This window comes from Sapajus apella, unplaced genomic scaffold, assembly GCF_009761245.1.
Source record: "Sapajus apella isolate SASKATOON/1434 unplaced genomic scaffold, GSC_monkey_1.0 scaffold55, whole genome shotgun sequence".
NCBI classification, from domain to species: Eukaryota; Metazoa; Chordata; class Mammalia; order Primates; family Cebidae; genus Sapajus; species Sapajus apella.
In genome coordinates this window covers 11,723,794-11,741,565 of record NW_022436995.1, presented here as the reverse complement: position 1 = coordinate 11,741,565, position 17,772 = coordinate 11,723,794, and the positions used below count along the sequence as shown (strand labels likewise).

At 38.0% G+C, this 17,772-nt stretch overlaps 1 protein-coding gene across 10 annotated transcripts in view; it reads right to left on the bottom strand.

Annotated features, from left to right (window-relative positions):
- Positions 1-17,772, bottom strand: part of LRRC49 (leucine rich repeat containing 49) — a 135,878-nt gene that overhangs the window by 88,716 nt on the left and 29,390 nt on the right. For 8 of the 10 annotated variants that reach the window (XM_032244671.1, XM_032244672.1, XM_032244667.1 and 5 more), the window contains one exon: positions 12,821-12,964. The exons of the other annotated variants lie outside the window; for them this stretch is intronic. In XM_032244671.1, the coding sequence (XP_032100562.1) occupies positions 12,821-12,964 (144 nt within the window). The remainder of the gene's footprint in view (positions 1-12,820; positions 12,965-17,772) is intronic. 10 annotated transcript variants of the gene reach the window in all.

Sequence of the window (17,772 nt, the reverse complement as noted above, 5' to 3'; positions counted from 1 at the left end):
TGAGATAGGCTGAAAATCTCTTACACCAGTTAGCCAAACTGTGAATGCAAAGGAAAATTTCTTGGAGAAAATCAAAAGTGCTATTCCAGTGGAACACTGGATTAATTTAAAAAAAAAAAAAGGAAGAAAGTTCGAGTGGTCTGGAAAGAAGATCAAACCAGCCACAACACAACATTCTCTTAAACCAAAGCCTAATCCAGAACAAGGCCTTAACGCTCTACAATTCTGTGAAGGCTGAGAGATGAGGAAGCTGCGGAAGAAAAGTTGGAAGCTAGCAGAGGTTGGCTCATGAGGTTTAAGGACCGAAGCCATCTCCATAACATGCAAGTGCAAAGTAAAGTAGCAGCAAGTGCTGATGTCAAAGCTGCAGCAAGTTACCTAGAAGATCCAGCTAAGATAACTCATGAATGTAGCTACTAGCCTAAACAACAGATTTTCAGTATAGATGAAACAGCCTTCTATTGGAAGAAGATGCTATCTAGGACTTTCATAGCTGGAGAGGAGAAGTCAAAAATAACTTCAAAGCTTCAAAAGACATGCGGACTCTCTCGTTAGGAGCTAACAAAGCTGTTGACATTAAGATGAAGCCAGTGCTCCTCTGCCATTGTGAAAATCCTATGGCCCTTAAGAATTGTGTTAATTTGTCTGGGCGCAGTGGATCACGCCTGTAATCCCAGCACTTTGGGAGGCTGAGGCAGGCGGATTATGAGGTCAGGAGATTGAGACCATCCTGGCCAACATGGTGAAACCCTGTCTCTATTTAAAAAAAAAAAAAAAGGATTGCATTAATTCTACTCCACCTGTGCTCTATAAACAGAACAACAAAGTTGATGCTGATGACAGTATATCTGTTTACAGCATGGTTTACTGAATATGTTAAGCCCACCATTGAGATTTCCTCAGGAAAAAAGATTCCTTTCAAAATATTACTGCTCATTGACAAGACATCTGGTCACCCAAGAGCTCTGATGGAGATCTACAAGGAGATTAATGTTTTCATGCCTGCTAACACAACATCCATTCTGCAGTCCATGGAGCAAGGGGTAATGTCAACTTTCAATGATTATTATTTAAGATATACATTTCATAAGGCTTTAGCTGCCTTAAACAGTGATTCCTCTAATGGACCTGGGCAAGTAGATTGAAAACTTTCTAGAAAGAATTTACCATTGTAGCTGCCATTAAGAACATTTATGATTCATGGAGGAAGTCAAAATATCAACATTAACGGAAGTTTGGAAGAAGTTGATCCTAACCCTCATGGATGACTTTGAGTGGTTCAAGACTTCAGTGGAGGAAGGAACTGTAGATGTGGTAGAAAGGGCAAAAAAACTAGAACTAAAAGTGGAGCCTAAAGATATGACTGAATTACTGCAATCTCATTATCAAACTTGAATAGATGAGGAATCACTTTTTATGGATTAGGAAAGAAAGTTGTTTAGAATATCACATTAACTTAGTTGATAAAGCAGCAGCAGGGTTTGAGAGGATGGATTTCAATTCTGAAAGAAGTCTTACTCTAAGTAAATGCTACCAAACAGTATCTCATGCTACAAAGAAATCTTTCATGAAAAGTAGGGTCAATGAGGCAAACTTTATTGTTGTCTGATTTTTATGCCACAGCTATCCCAACCTTCAACAACCACCACCTTGATCTGTCAGCATCCATTAACATCACAGCAAGACTCTCCCTCCACCAGCAAAAAGATTACAACTTGCTGAAAGATCAGATGATCATTAGCATTTTTTTAGTACTAAAGTATTTTTGAATTAAGGTATGTACATTTTTTTTTAGACATAACGCTATATAGCACATTCAATTGACTACAGTATCATGTAAACATAACTTTTATATACACTGGGAAACTAAAAACTTCATGTAAGTCACTTTATTGCTACATTTGCTTTATTGTGGTGGTCTGGAACCAAACCCACAGTATCTCCAAGGTATGCCTGTATTAGAAATAAAGAAATCTGGGCATTTATTTAAAAAAAAATCATGTAGAACTTCTACAAAGAAAAAACTACGGTCATTTTTAAAAACTCAATGGATGGACTGAAAATCAAATTAGACAAATTGAGGATAAATTTATTGAATTCAAAGGTAGAACCAGATAAGTGGTAAGAATGAACAAATGGGAGAGAGATCCAAGATGGCTGATCACTAGCAGCTAGGGATTGTAGCTCCCAGTGAAAGCGCAGAGAACGAGAGGATGCCACACTTTCAGACGAATTTTTGTTGCTCATGCACCAGGAGATTCCCAGCGGAGGTGCCCCACGGGTCGCCAGCATGACTCTTGTGGCCGGCGAGGCGGTTTTGCCGCTGCCTTGGAGCGGCGGTTCTTGGTGCAGAGTCAGAAAAGCACCATCAATCATAATGCTGCTGTTTTGGCCGGTGCAGTGGGTTGCTCAGATTTTAGTGCTGGGAATCAACAAGTTGGACGTCCACTCAGAAACCCAATTATAAAGACAGTAATTATAAAGACCACAGATGGATAAACCTATAAAGATGGGAAGAAAACAGCCTAAAAAGGCTGAGAATACCCAAAATCAGAACGCCTCTCCCTCTACAAGGGATCACAGTTCCTCATCAGCAACGGAACAAGGCCTGATGGAGAACGAGTGTATTCCATTAACAGAAGGAGGCTTCAAAAGGTGGATGATAAGAAACTTCTATGAATTAAAAGAACTTGTTCTAACCCAATGCAAAGAAACTAAGAACTTTGAAAAAAGGTTTGACAAAATGTTAACAATAACACACAATTTAGAGAGGAATATAAGTGAATTAATGGAGCCGAAAAACACAACACGAGAACTTCGCGAACTATGCACAAGTTTTAACAGCCAAATCGATCAAGCAGGAGAAAAGATATCAGAAGTCAAAGACCAACTTGGTGAAGTAACACGAGAAGACAAGATTAGAGAAAAAAGGATAAAAAGGAATGAACAAAGTCTCCAAGAAATATGGGACTATGTGAAAAGACCTAATTTACGCTTGATAGGTGTACCTGAATGTGACGAAGAGAATCAATCCAAGCTGGAAAATACACTTCAGGATATTATTCAGGAAAACTTTCCCAACGTAGCAAGGCAGGACAATATTCAACTCCAGGTAATAGAGAGAGCACCACAAAGATATTCCTCAAGAAGACCAACCTCAAGGCACATAATTGCCAGATTCACCAGGGTTGAAATGAAGGAGAAAATACTGAGGGCAGCCAGAGAGAAAGGTCAGGTTACGCATAAAGGGAAGCCCATCAGACTCACAGCAGACCTCTCAGCAGAAACTCTACAAGCTAGAAGTGAGTAGGGGCCAATATTCAGCATCCTTAAAGAAAAGAACTTTCAAACCAGAATTTTACATCCAGCCAAACTAAGCTTCATAAGTGAAGGAAAAATAAAATCTTTTGTGAACAAGCAAGCACTCAGAGACTTCATCACCACCAGGCCTGCTTTACAAGAGCTTCTGAAAGTACCACTACACGTAGAAAGGAACAACCAGTATCAGCCTTTTTAAAAAATACCAAAAAGTAAAGAGCATCAACATAATCAAGAATTTACATCAACTAATAGGCAAAACAGCCAGCTAACATTAAAAGGCAGTATTAAACTCACATATATTATTATTAATTCTAAATTTAAATCAACTAAATCCCCCAACCCAAAGACACAGACAGGCAAAAAAAGCCAAAACCCATCGGTATGCTGCATCCAGACCCATCTCACATGCAAGGATACACAAAGACTCAAAACAAAGGGATGGAGAAAGATTTACCAACCAAATGGAGAGCAAAAATAAATAAATAAATAGAAAGCAGGAGTTGCAATTTTTGCTGATAAAATAGACTTTAAAGCAACAAAGATCAAAAGAAGCAAAGAAGGATATTACATAATGATAAAAGGATCAATGCAACAAGAAGAGCTAAAGATCCTAAATATATACGCACCCAATACAGGCATACCCAGATATATAAGACTTATAAAGAGACTTAGACTCCCACACAATAATAGTGGGAGACTTCAACATCAATATTAGACAGATCAATGAAACAGAAAATTAACAACGATATCCAGAATTTGAACTCAGATCTGGAACAAGTAAACTTAATTAACATTTATAGAACTCTCCACTTTAAATACACAAAATATACACTCTTATCAGTACCACATCACATCTATTTACAGGTTTCAATGAAATATTGGTTGGCTGCTTGTTTGTTATTTTCTTCCCTCATTTTTTTTCATGTCTCTATTATTAAGCACAATTATAGGCATACCCATATTTAGACTGCATTCTAGCCCGGGCAATAAAGCAACACCCCCGTTCTCTCTCCCTCTTCCTCTTTCTCTTTCTTCCTCTCCTTCATTCTTTTTTTTCTTTCTTTCTTTTTTTTTTTAGGAAAAAAAAAAAAAAAGAAATGGCCCCTTGCCTCACTAAAAAGTTGCTTCCACTAATTCTTCCTAATAACCTGCACTCTTCCCAGAATTCTGCCCTCAGGGTCCTTGTCCCCTTTTTATCCTGAGACCTCCTGACCCTTCTCCACCTCCTAAAAAAAAAAGAAAAAAAAAAAAAAAAGAATGAAGAAATGAAGCAGAGAGAAATAAGAATGAGAGAGATTAAGAAACAAAGACTAGAATGAAAAGGTCCATACTATAGTAGGTGTTTATGAAGTGGAAAGTCAGAAAATAGAAGTGCAATGTTAGAAAATATAAAGACTCAGCATGTTCCCATAATAAATGAAAGATATGTGCCAGGTATGGTGGCTCATGCCTGTAATCTCAACACTTTGGGAGGCTGAGGCAGGTTGATCATTGGAGGTCAGGAGTTCAAGACCAGCCTGACCAACATGGTGAAGCCCAGTTTCTACTAAAAATTAGCCAGGTGTGGTGGCGCACATCTGTAATTCCAGCTACTTGGGAAGCTGAGGCAGGAGAATCGCTTGAACTCGGGAGTCAGAGCTTGCAGTGAGCCAAGATGGCACCATTGCACTCCAGCAGGGGAAACAGGAGCAAACCTCCATCTCAAAAATAAATAAATAATAAAAGTTATGAATCTGAAGATTTAGGAAACACAAATATTAGGTATGCTAATAAAATTACCACATTTTATTAAATCTAACATTATTTTATTCAGCACTTGGGGAAAGTAAACTTATAATTAACTTATAGTAAAATAATAAATCATTTAAAATTTTTATTTATTACTGAAAGAGCTCTTTTGGACTTACTTAACCAGGTTTTGTTTTTTTTTTTTTGTTTGTTTGTTTGTTTGTTTGTTTTTTTACCAAATATCATTCTTATGTATACATAAAAAGTAAGTTACACAAAGTAAATTTGTTGAACTCCCAAAATACACTAGATTATATAGTAAGCATACAAATAGATGGAACAGAATAGAGGGTCCAGAAAAAGATCCATTTGATTATTACTCGATTTCAATAAAGGCAATTTAATTCAGTGGGGAAAGAAAGTTTTTTTCAATAAAAGGTGAGGAAGAAAATAGATATCCCTATGTGGGAAAAAGGAAACATAATCCCTTACCTCACAGCATACACAAACTTAATTAAAAATGGGTCACAGACTGAGCATGGTGGCTCATGCCTATAAACTCTGACGCTGTGGGAGGCCAAGATAAAAGGATCACTTGAGCCCAGGTGTTTGAGACCAGCCTAGGCAACATGACAAGACCTTGTCGGTACAAAAAATAAAAAAATTAGCCAGGTATGGTGGCAGGTGCCTGTAGTCCCAGCTACATGGAAGGCTGAGGTAGGAGGATTGCTTCAGCCCAGAAGGTCAAGGCTACAGTGTGCTATGTTCAAGCCACTGCACTCTGGCCTGGGCAACAGAGTGAGACTCTATCTGAAATAAATAAGCAAATAAATGAAAATAAAAGTGAATCACATACCTAAATAGAAAGGTAAAACTATAAAACCTCTGGAGGAAAATATAGGTGAACATAGTCATGATATTGGGATAGACAAAGATTTCTCAGACAGGACACAAAAGACAATAACAATTAGAGAAAACCAATTGATAAGCTGAGCTTCACTAAAATTAGAAGTTTCTATGCATCAAAAACAGTGTTAAGAGAGTAAAAAGCAAGACATGGAGAAAATACACTCAATACATATATCAAACAGAGGGCCTGAATCTAGAATGATAAAAAGACAACCTAATTTTTTCAAACAGGTAACAGATTTGAACTGATACTTCATAAAAGATGAAAGGATGCTTGAAAAGATGTTCAGCATCATTAGTAATAAAGAAAATGTAAATTAAAAGCACAATAAGAATCATAGAATTGCTAAAATTAGAAAGACTGACAAACTTTGACAAGGATATTGAGCAATGAGAACTCTCTATTGCTGCTGCGAGTATAAAATGGTACAATTACTAATAAATTTAGATATCCACCTACCCTATGGCTCAGTAATAACACTCCTATGTATTTACCTAAGAGAAATGAGAGCATTTGTCCACCAAAATATATATGTAAATTAAAAACCATGGCCATGTTTGGTGGCTCATGCCTGTAATTCCAGCACTTCAGGAGGCTAAGCCAGGAGAATCAGTTGAACCCAGGAGTTCAAAATGAGCCTGGGCAATGTAGCGAGACTCTATCTCTAAATAAATAAATAATTTTTTAAAACTACAAGAATATCCACAGCAGCTTTATTTGTAAGAGCCAAAAATTGGAAATGACCTATGTGTCTATGGACAGAAAAATGAATAAGCAAATTGTATGATATTTCTACAATGGAATACAGCTCAGTAATTTTTTAAACTACTGGTATGCACAACAAAATGGGTGAATATCAAGACGTTATGTTGACTATACAAAAGAGTTCATACTCTTTATATATGTACTTTATATAAAGTTCAAAAACAGGCAAAATTAATCCACAGGGATAGAAGTCAGAATACCCATGGGGCAGGGGAGGGTATTAACTAGATAGAGGCACAAGGGAACTTTCTGAGGTGATATAGTATTTTATATTTTGTTCTGAGTGACAGTCACATGAAATTACTCAGATTAAATAGAAGTTATTGAACTGTGCAGTTGATTGTGTATTTTACTGTACCTAAGTTATTCCTCAATAAAGTATGGAGAAAAGGTCTTCATATTTAGATTTAAACTTCTGAATCACTTTTCAACTAATAACACCCATGCTTTTCACTCACTGTTGTCTTCTATGCCATTAAGAACATCAATGATGCAGTATATCCTAAAAGTGTGCTCCATTATTGACTATGGGATTTTCTTCCAAACAGTAAAACCCATTCTGTATGTTTTGAAATTGTAAGATAAAGAAAGTACCAACATGAATTGTTCACACAGCTTCTTGTTATTTTGAAATTTTTCATCTATTCCAAAGGGTTTCCTCAATTTCTCCTGCCTTCAGTTGCACTACTTGACACATGATAGGCAATCTCTCTGAATCTATCTCAGTAACAAATGTAATAAGGCTTCACCAATACATGGCTAACTTCCTTTTAAAGTATTTAAAATGTCTAATTTGGGGGGTAAAAGAATATAAAGAAAATACTAGGCAACAAAAACATGTAAAATGGAAAGCGTTACTGGATGAAATAATTCTAAGGTCCTTATCTTTAGAATTGTATTAGAGATGTGTATTAACTCTATGATTTAAGTCGTGTATATTTTAAAATGCTAAGAGTAACCATTAAAGTGAGTAATAAAGAACAGAGAAAACACCATCAGCCCAAAATAAGACAGGAGAAAATAAAAACAGGGAAAAGAGAACAAAGAGGGAGCATGAAATAACATCAAAGTAAAAAATCTAAATATATCAGTAATCACAATTAGTATAATAAAGTCTCTGGTTATAAGACAGATTCTCAGATTATGTGTTTAAAAAGGGGATTATGCATTCTTTATAAGAAAAAAGTTGGAATTTAAAGAATACATACTTGAAATACACTGAAAAGAACTCAGCGTCTTTTCTGTGATATTCCTGCCATACTCTTCATAAATGTCAATGTCATGAAATAAAAAAAAAAGACTCTTCCAGATTAAAGAATACTAAGGAGATATAATAATTGAATGCAATGCGTGATCTTATATTTTCTTTTGCTATAAAGGACCCTATTGGGACAAATGGCAAAATCCAAATGAGATGTATAGATTAGATAAATGCCATCATATCAATGTTAATTTCCTAAGTTTGATAGTGGTACTGATGTTATAAGACAATTCCTTGCTTTTAGGAAATACACATTGAAGTATGTGGCAATAAAGAGGCATTACACCTGCAACTTACTCTTAAATGGTTGAAAAAAAGTATATATTAACTGATAGATATAAGGAGAAAGACGAAAGGGGAAAGTAAGCAAGAGAGAAGATAAAGCAGATATAGCAAAATGTTATCATTTAGAGAATCCGGGTGCATTTTGCTCCGGGAATTCTTTATGCTGTTATTACGTCATTGTCTGAAATTATATCAAATTTTAAAATTTTCCTAAAAGATTAGGAAATAAAAAAGATATACCAAGAAAAAATAACCAGAAAAGCCTGGTATTGACATTAAATAAACATTAAGGTGATAAGTATTATTAATGTCCTGTTATAGCCCGACTACCTAGAGCAATGCCTGGCATTTAGCCCATGCTTATAAAATACTTGCTTAATGAAGGAGTTAGTAATAAAGAGAGTTAATATATAATGACAAAAAGAACAATTACCAAGAAGATATATTAATTTTAAACTTGTATGCTTCTAGAAACATAGCTTCAAAACACTGACAAATACCAGACAAACATATTGATAGTAAGCATCAACTATAGATACTAACCACATATTAGGCAATAAATAAGTAAATAAAAACCTCAGCAAACTTCAAAGAACCAATTACATATACTCTACATTTATTAGTCACAATGCAATTAAATTGGAAAATAATGGCCATAGAATAAAAAATCCATACATTTCAAAATGTTAAAGTGTACTTCTAAATAACACATGAATTGAAGAAGAAATCACAATGAAACATGGAACTTAGAAAATGTTTAGAACTAAATAATAAAAAAAATACTAAGTTTCAAGACTTAACAGGAAGAAGCTGAAGTCATTCCTAGAGGGAAATTTACAGGCTTAAATGCTTTTATTAGAAAAGTTTAAAGTTTTCTAATAAACTGAAAACTAATATATGAAATATCTAACACAAAACTTGAGAAAGAAACAGATAAAACAAAAGACATATACAAATGTTGATAATATTAGTTCCTATTATTTGGGGGATATCTGAAATGTTTCATGATTTGTTTTGAGTTTCATTTATTTTTTGCTTTAAAATTTTTTATTTTTAAAAAATGTTTGTGGGTACATAGTAGGTCTATGTATTTATGGGGTACATAAGATGTTTTGATACAGGCATGCAATGTGTAATAAGCACAACATGGACAATGGGGTATCCATCCTCTCAAGTATTTATCCTTTGAATTACAAACAATTCATTTACATTATTTTAAAATATACAATTAATTTATTATTGACTATTGTCACCCTATCCTGCTATCAAATAGTAGGTCTTATTCTTTCTATTTTTTTTTGTACCCATTAACCATCTCCACCTCCCCTCAATTCCCTACTACCCTTCACAGCCTCTGATGACCATCCTCCTACTCTCTATATCTATGAGTTCAATTGATTTAATTTTTAGATCCCACAAATAAGTGAGAACATGTGACATTTGTCTTTTCATGCCTGGTTTATTTTGCTTAACGTGATCTCCAGTTCATTCATGTTGTTGCAAATGAACTGTTGGTGGGAATGTAAATTAGTACATTAGTAAATTAGTACAACCACTATGGAAAACAGCTTGGAGGTTTCCAAACTATTTCCAAACTATTTTCCATAGTGGTTGTACTAAATTTACATTCCTATCAACAGTATACAAGGTTCCCTTTTCTCCACATTCCTGCCATCATTTGTTATTGCCTGTCTTTTGGATATAAGCCACTTCATAACTTGGATATAATTAATAATTTCATATACTTCATGACTTCATAATTTGGATACAAGCCACTTCATAATTTGTAAAAGAGAAAGATGTCATACAAGCTAAAAATATTGGTGAATAAATATTGGTGAATAAACAAGCAATAACTTTTCTACATCAAAAACATCAGAGAAAGTTTCTGTTCAAGATGGTAAGTAGGTAATGCATTTGTTTCACCTTTCCAAGATTCAATGGGTGAAGCAATAAAAATACACAAAAATGAGTAAATTTATGACAATCCTAACAAAAGAGTTATCATTAACTGACCACCACTTCTGATGAATTTCAGGCAGCTGAAAAGCTGATGGGATCTTAGTGGAGATAGCCCTGAGCAGAGAGAACTGCAGCTCAGAACTGCAAGAGAGATGTTTCACTCAAAGGCAGCAATTCTTTCTGACTGAATGCCATCTTACTCCACACTGGGTCAGTACATACACTGAGCAAGCATGGACTGCGGTGAACTGTGCTGAATCAAGTAGGTGTATAATTAAAGATCTGTCTACTCAACAGCTATTTTTGGAATACCAACAAACCCACCCACTCCCACTCCTGTCATGAACATAAACATGTACAGACCAGCTGGCTGAAGAAATCCTCAGCTAGAGCCTCAGGAGCTGTTCTCCAAACAAAATAGAGTATTTGTCAAGGAAGGATGGAAAGTGTGGGTGTTTTATCTATAGAGATGATTAACTACCTCTACAAAAGAATCAGAGGGAAAAAAGAAATGAGTTTTCACCTGGCACAAATGAAAACAAAGTCTTTCTAAAAAGTCTTCTTATTTTGGCAATCACTGAGTGAGTCTGTCTTTTCCCCTTCATTTACACTAAAGGGAAGTTCACAAATGTGTGGGATTCAAGAACTTACACAAATCAAGTGATCATACTAGAGTGAGATCTTATGGTTAAAAAATCTATTCAACTGCACAGGACACCCTACTACTTAACATGGCCCTTCATTTAAAAATTCCAGCTACTGAGGAAAATCAAAACCATGAAAGAAAAAAAAAGCCAAAAGAATGAGTGTGGTGTCTGATCCTGGAGAAAAAAATGATGGAAAAAAAAAAGTATCCTCAGATGTTAAAGTCCCTTGAATCTTTTAAGAAAGAGATGCTTTGATAAAGAAATGAGTTAGACGAAGTTTATTTATCCATATATTTCACAATTTATGGATATGGTAAATTTGATACATAGCAAATTTCACAATTGACTATAATTAATATGCATGATACTTATTGTTTTTTAACTTTTATAAATTAATGAAATTTCCTCTTCCATAAGTTGTTTACTGCTGCCTAAACTATAACGGTAATGATTAAACCCAATACTCAAAGGGAAATTCAGTAAGCAATCTCCTGAATATACATTATGTACTTTCCAAATGAAAGCCAAAATAGGCACGAATATGCTAGGGCCAACAGACTCCTGCTTCCTGCTCTAACAAAGCTTTTCAGAATCTTACCAGACCCAGGTCCTAAGGACAAACTGAGTCCTGACTGAATAGTTCTTGGAGATTTAGCAACATAACAGGTTAACCCAATCTGAATGTCTTTTAAATAAACAGTTGTGTTCCAGAATTGTATCTAATCTGGGAAGGGCTTGACAGAATTTAGAAGTTCTGGAATAAATCCATGTCTTGGATAGTGTTCTAAAATTATCCTAACCTTCTAGAAGAGATGAGCATTACCTGACTCATATTTTCTGGGAAAAGTTCAAAATAAAACCAATCTTTACGATGAGGCATATAAATAAAGTATCATCTGTCCTCCAGCCTTTTCAAGTGTACCATTTACAGTACACTTAATTCTTACAAGGGAACTCAATGTATTGAAAGAGTTAAGAGGTATATTGTGCCTTTAAAAGTGCATAAATGATGCCAGAGAGAACCTGATGCAGTTTTTCTATAGCATTTGTACAAAGGAAACTTGTTAAAAGAGCAAATAATGTTCCTCATTACCTGTATCATATGACACAGCAGAACAGTTACACTTCTAATGCTCTTCACATATGTACAAATACAAAATATCTCAGCATCAAACTTCTATTTAATTGCTGACTTCCAGCAAAATCATAAATTTGACCAAGTTCATCTCAGAGTTTTAGAATCTCCTTTCCATAGTTTTGCCCCCCACAATCAAACTTTTTCCTCCTGTTCACATGCCAGTTCTCTACCATCTTCAAGTCTTTTTTCAGCGTCAACAAACCAAAAACACCCTAGAGTCAAATTGGTCCAATGTCTTCATTTTAGAAAAAGCTGAACTGAGTCCAGGAGAGTTATGATTTACCCAAGGTCACACAGCTAATCAGAGATGAAGCTAAGACTAGAACTGAGCCTCAGATGCCCTATGCAATGTTTTTTCCACTATGCCAAGCTGCCTCTTTAAAAACTGCGAAGCATACAGTATTTATGTGTATCTTCACAACTCTCAACCTCTCCTCTCTGTGCCTTTTCCCTCTTGGTACAATAATTTCTCAACTTTCAGTCACAAATAACCCTCTTTCTTATTAATTCTGTATCCATAATAAAACAGGAAAGGATTTACGACTCATTTACACCAAATGATTCATTGAGTGATAACACTTCTATTGTGTTTCTAATGTTATATTTATTCTTTAAAATTGAAAACACCTCACTACCTCCCAATCAACATATTACAAAGCTTAATAATTACATCCACAACTTAAATTCAGAAAAAACCTAAATAACCGTAGAGTCTTACTTTGCAGAAAGCCATGTCACAACATTTGTTTCATTTCTTTGAAAAAAAGCCAGAAAGTATATATCAATTCCATTTCAATACTCACCACAAAAGTGATTTGATTGTGTCGCAGGTTAAGTTCAGTTAGTGAATCCAGCCCATTAAGATTATCAACATGGCTTAAAAAGTTTTTGGCGAGATTTAAAACTCTCAACTCACACAAATGATTAATATTTTCAATTTTGGTAATCTGTTGAAAAAATAGGAAAGGGGTGATTAGCAGGCAAAACATGAAATATCCATGTTCTAAAAACCCTAAAAATAAAATATTCAAAATCACTGGATTCAGTGGCAAGTTTATATGTAGACATTTAAAAATCTATTTTCAATTTCCTTTGTTGTAGATAATATGGAGTCACATAACTTGTGAACATTAGCTAAAATGTCATGTTTTACAATTTGACCATAGTAAATGCTTGAAGTAAATTTCATCAAATAATCAATGAGTCCATCAGGCAACTTTAAGTGCTCAATACTTTGCCAGGTCTTGTGAAGGCTACACACTACCTGCCAAATAGAAACATACTGTGAGCCCAAGCTATATAAGTTCATCATGTTTTAACAAAGTAAGTCCGCCCTTGGACAGAAAAGGCAAGGGAAAGGAATGACATCAAGTTACCCTTGTTAATTCTATTTAAACTGCAAGATCTTGAGAGCAGTCGAGTCTGAATGGAAAGAGTCAAGGAACTACGATTCCCAGTAGAAGGTGAGGGTAAATATTTTTTTATTAATGGAAAGCTTAAGAGAGGAGATGTTGCCGGGCACTTTGGCTCACGCCTGTAATCCTAGCACTTTGGGAGGCCGAGGTGGGTGGATCACCTGAGGTCAGGAATTCAAGAGAGGAGATGTTTAGTGAGGGTGCAAAATGGCGAACACTGTTTAAAACAAGAGGACTTCAATCATGGAATATGCATGTGCATATAATGTTACAGGATCTTTGGGATGTCACTTTTCTGGCCAGAAACCTCTGTGGCCAGTGGCACCTTTGCCCGAGTTTTGCTCTGGCTCACTGGGCTCATTTTTACCTACTTGCCCTGGCAGGCTATGCTCAGCTAATGCTACTGGCCTGGGTCCCATGCCTGCCAAGGGTAAGTCAGGCATGGAACTATGAAGGGCGTGTGAGCAAGCATGGGGTCTGGCCACCGTGCACAGTCAGACATGCTGGCTGCTGCAGCAGGATGGGCAGCTCCAGATGCTGGCACAGACACCAGCTCTCTGAGTCTGTGGCTGGACCAGGAGCACTGCAAGCAGCTTCCACAGCCGGCACTGGGGAACACGGTGGTACCCGGAAGCTTGGATATACCAGGAACCTCAGGGCCCCAAACAGGGAGTCACAGCCACAGCTTGGGGAGCTCCCAAGCCTAGGTGACCTGAAGGGCCACAGTTTCCTTCTCTTTGCCTGCCACATGGCGAGCAAGGGGCATGTCTCACCCCTGTTTGTGTTACAGTTCTTTTAGCCTTGCCATTCTGTGGGTCGCAAATTCTGTGGGTCCCAAGTTCTTGTCCTGCAACCAGGAAGAATAAGGTACACAGACAAGTAGAGGGTAACCAAGACAAAGAGAAGCTTTTTATCATTATTATTATTATTTTTGAGATGGAGTCTCACCCTGTCTCCCAGGCTGGAGTGCAGTGACACAATCTTGACTCACTGCAACCTCCACCTACCAGGTTCAAGTGATTCTCCTGCCTGAGCCTCCCAAGTAGCTGGGACTACAGGCATGTGCTACCACGCCTGGCTAATTTTTTGTATATTTAGTAGAGACAGGGTTTCACCATGTTAGCCAGGATAGTCTCAATCTCCTGACCTCGTGATCCGCCTGCCTCAGCCTCCCCAAGTGCTGAGATTATAGGGTGAGCCACCGCGCCTGCCCAAGGAGCTTTCTTAAGTGATAGAACAGCTCACAGGAAACCCACAGGGAGCAGCTGAGCAGCTCCTTTCCACACCCAGAGTGTCCCAATGAATATTCAGCTCCTAACAGAGAAGGTAGCTTCTCTCTACTAGGCAAGTCATCTTGACAAGTGTTCAGCTATCAGCAGAGAGGATAGCTCCTCTCTGCAACTGATCATCCCATCATCTCCGCAGCTGTCAGCAGAGAGGAGGCCCTAGAGTGAGTTGCTCCTCTCTGCGGATGGTCGCCCCAATGTCTCTGCAGCTGTCAACAGAGAGAAGGCCCTAGAGTGGGTTGCTCCTCTCTATAGCTGGTCATCCCAATGTCGGCTCAGCTCTGGCTGAGTCCTGGGCTTTTATGGGCCTCAGGGTAGAGGAAGTGCATGCTGATTGGTCCACGGGCAGCCATGGGAAGGCCTAGAAAAGGTACCACAAGTTTTCACTCCAGTTGGTGGGACTGGCAACTTGGCCCCCAGCTTTCAGGCCTGCCCCTTTCCACCCAGGAAACTGTCTGCATCCTGATGCCATTCATGGCACCCAGGCTGTAGGTATGAAAGTGCACCTGTAGTCCATTACCTAGCTGCCCTCAGGCCTCCTCTGCTTCCCTCCTATGCTTTTTGGCACTGAAAGTCCAGAGGGGCTGAGGTGGCAAGGGGCCAGTGTGTCAGCACTGCCCCAAGCATGTGCACACCTGGCCAGGGTACCACAGCACCCAGGCTCAACCCCATCTTTGCTCTGAGATTGGAGCAGGCACTGAGAGCAAGGAGAAGCCAGACAGCACGAGCAGACATTGTGGAAGTTGCCAGGGCACAGGTGTGGGGGAGCTTCCTGGGTCCACAGCTGCAGTTTGGGAGGCTGCAGCTGTACCCAGGAGGGTGGGGCTCCCACCTACTTTGGGGCCCCAACAGCATAGGGATGCCCAGGTCTGCAGCCATGGCTTGGGCAGCTACAGCAGCACCCGGCAGCTCCTGCCCAAACCCAGAAGGGGTGGGGCTCCCGCTGGCTACGTGGAGCATGTAGCCCTGGCCATGCCTCCCTGCTTCAGCCAGTGTGATGGCAACAGCCACTCCAGGTGGCCTGCTGCTGCCATTAACTATCAGCTGGGTGCGGTGGCTCACGCCTGTAATCCCAGCACTTTTGGAGGCTGAGGTAGATAAATCACAAGGTCAGGAGATCAAGACCAGCCTCACCAACATGGTGAAACCGCGGTCTCTACTAAAAATACAAAAGTTAGCTGGGCATGGTGGTGCGCACCTATAATTCCAGCTATTCAGGAGTCTGAGGCAGGAGAATCGCTTGAACCCAGGAGGTGGAGGTTGCAGTGAGCCAAGATTTTGCCCCCAACTCCAGCCTGGGACGACAGTGTGAGACTCAGTCGTGAAAAATAATAATAATCAGCACTAAACTGCAGCAGAGAAGTTTGGGCTGCACACTAAGTGGAGGGTAAGTAAAAACTGTAACACTGTCAAATGATGAGAGCTGAAGTGATGTTAAGCCCCACTATTACAATAGAGCAAGTATAACACAATGGGATGAGTTTCTGTATGACACAAAATAGGGGTCCTCGTGAAGGACTTCATCACCTGATAAGTACTTAAATAACAATGAGTCATACACATAACACATTTCTTCTGAACATTAAAATGAATTTCACAGTCACTAGAGATTAATATGCTCATTTGTATTGCCATCACGGTATATCTGAAATTTTTTTCTAACACTTGAAAGCAGATGTTAGCTAAAATTACTTTTATTAGATGTCTAATCTATATTTCACATTGTTACTTGGACACTTATATTCAAAAAACACTATTTAGGTTCTATCTAGTTTCCAGAAAAGAAACATATGTTTATTGTAAATTTAATAATATATAAACATAACCTATGACCACATTTAAAATGTGTTCTAAGAGTTTTGATCTAACTAATGTAAAATAGAATTATATAAAAGTTGAAAAAGAAGAAATAAGATTATGAAGGCCGGGCGCGGTGGCTCAAGCCTGTAATCCCAGCACTGTGGGAGGCCGAGGCGGGTGGATCACGAGATCAAGAGATCGAGACCATCCTGGTCAACATGGTGAAACCCCGTCTCTACTAAAACTACAAAACATTAGCTGGACATGGTGGTGCGTGCCTGTAATCCCAGCTACTCAGGAGGCTGAGGCAGGAGAATTGCCTGAACCCAGGAGGCAGAGGTTGCGGTGAGCCGAGATTGCGCCATTGCACTCCAGCCTGGGTAACAAGAGTGAAACTCCGTCTCAAAAAAACAAACAAACAAACAAAAAAGATTATGAATATTTACAGATGATAAAACTGTATAATAAGACATGGAGCAAAACATTTTAAAACTAAACAGGTGATAGAATTCAAAATGCATGAAGCCAGTAAAAAGCAAATAGGAACTGTAGAAAAAGACATCAGTAATGTCAACACGAACTTCGAAATCCTCCCAAACTGCTAAGGAAAAACAGATAGGAAGAATAAAAGATAAGATGGAGATATGGAAGACAATATAGACATAACAAATATAAATGGAAAAGAAGCAATGTTTAAATATAGAAAACTTTCCCGAGCTCACGAAATATATAAATATACGTATAGAGTTAAGGGACACAATTGTTGTATTATCTGCACAGTGTGTTTTCTCCCTTCTGCTAATAGTTCTGAACATTTCTTTTAGAAAGCTACCCTTCCACATGGTCCTGGTGGGGCTTACAATTAGAAGGTCTGCATTTAGTTACCTTCTAGATAGAAAAGTCTGAAAAGGAACATTGTCAATTCTTCTATATAGGTATCAACCCATATTTTTTAAATCACCAAGGATATTATCTGGCTTCTTGGTTTGCAACCCAACAGGTCAGAATCATGTACACATCCGCTATGGAATAAAGTCAATTACTCTTTATAGCCATGGACAAAGTCACAAGCATAGAGCAGATAATAGAAGCTCAGGCAAAAGGTTGTGTAAGGTGAAAACATAGTTATGGATTGTCTGATATACTTCACAGCAAGAAAAAGGATGATGGGAATGTTGGAAAGCCCACTTATGGGTCATACGGATCACAGAGAGTCCCAATATAGACTGCTGGACTTCTTAACACATCTAGGAC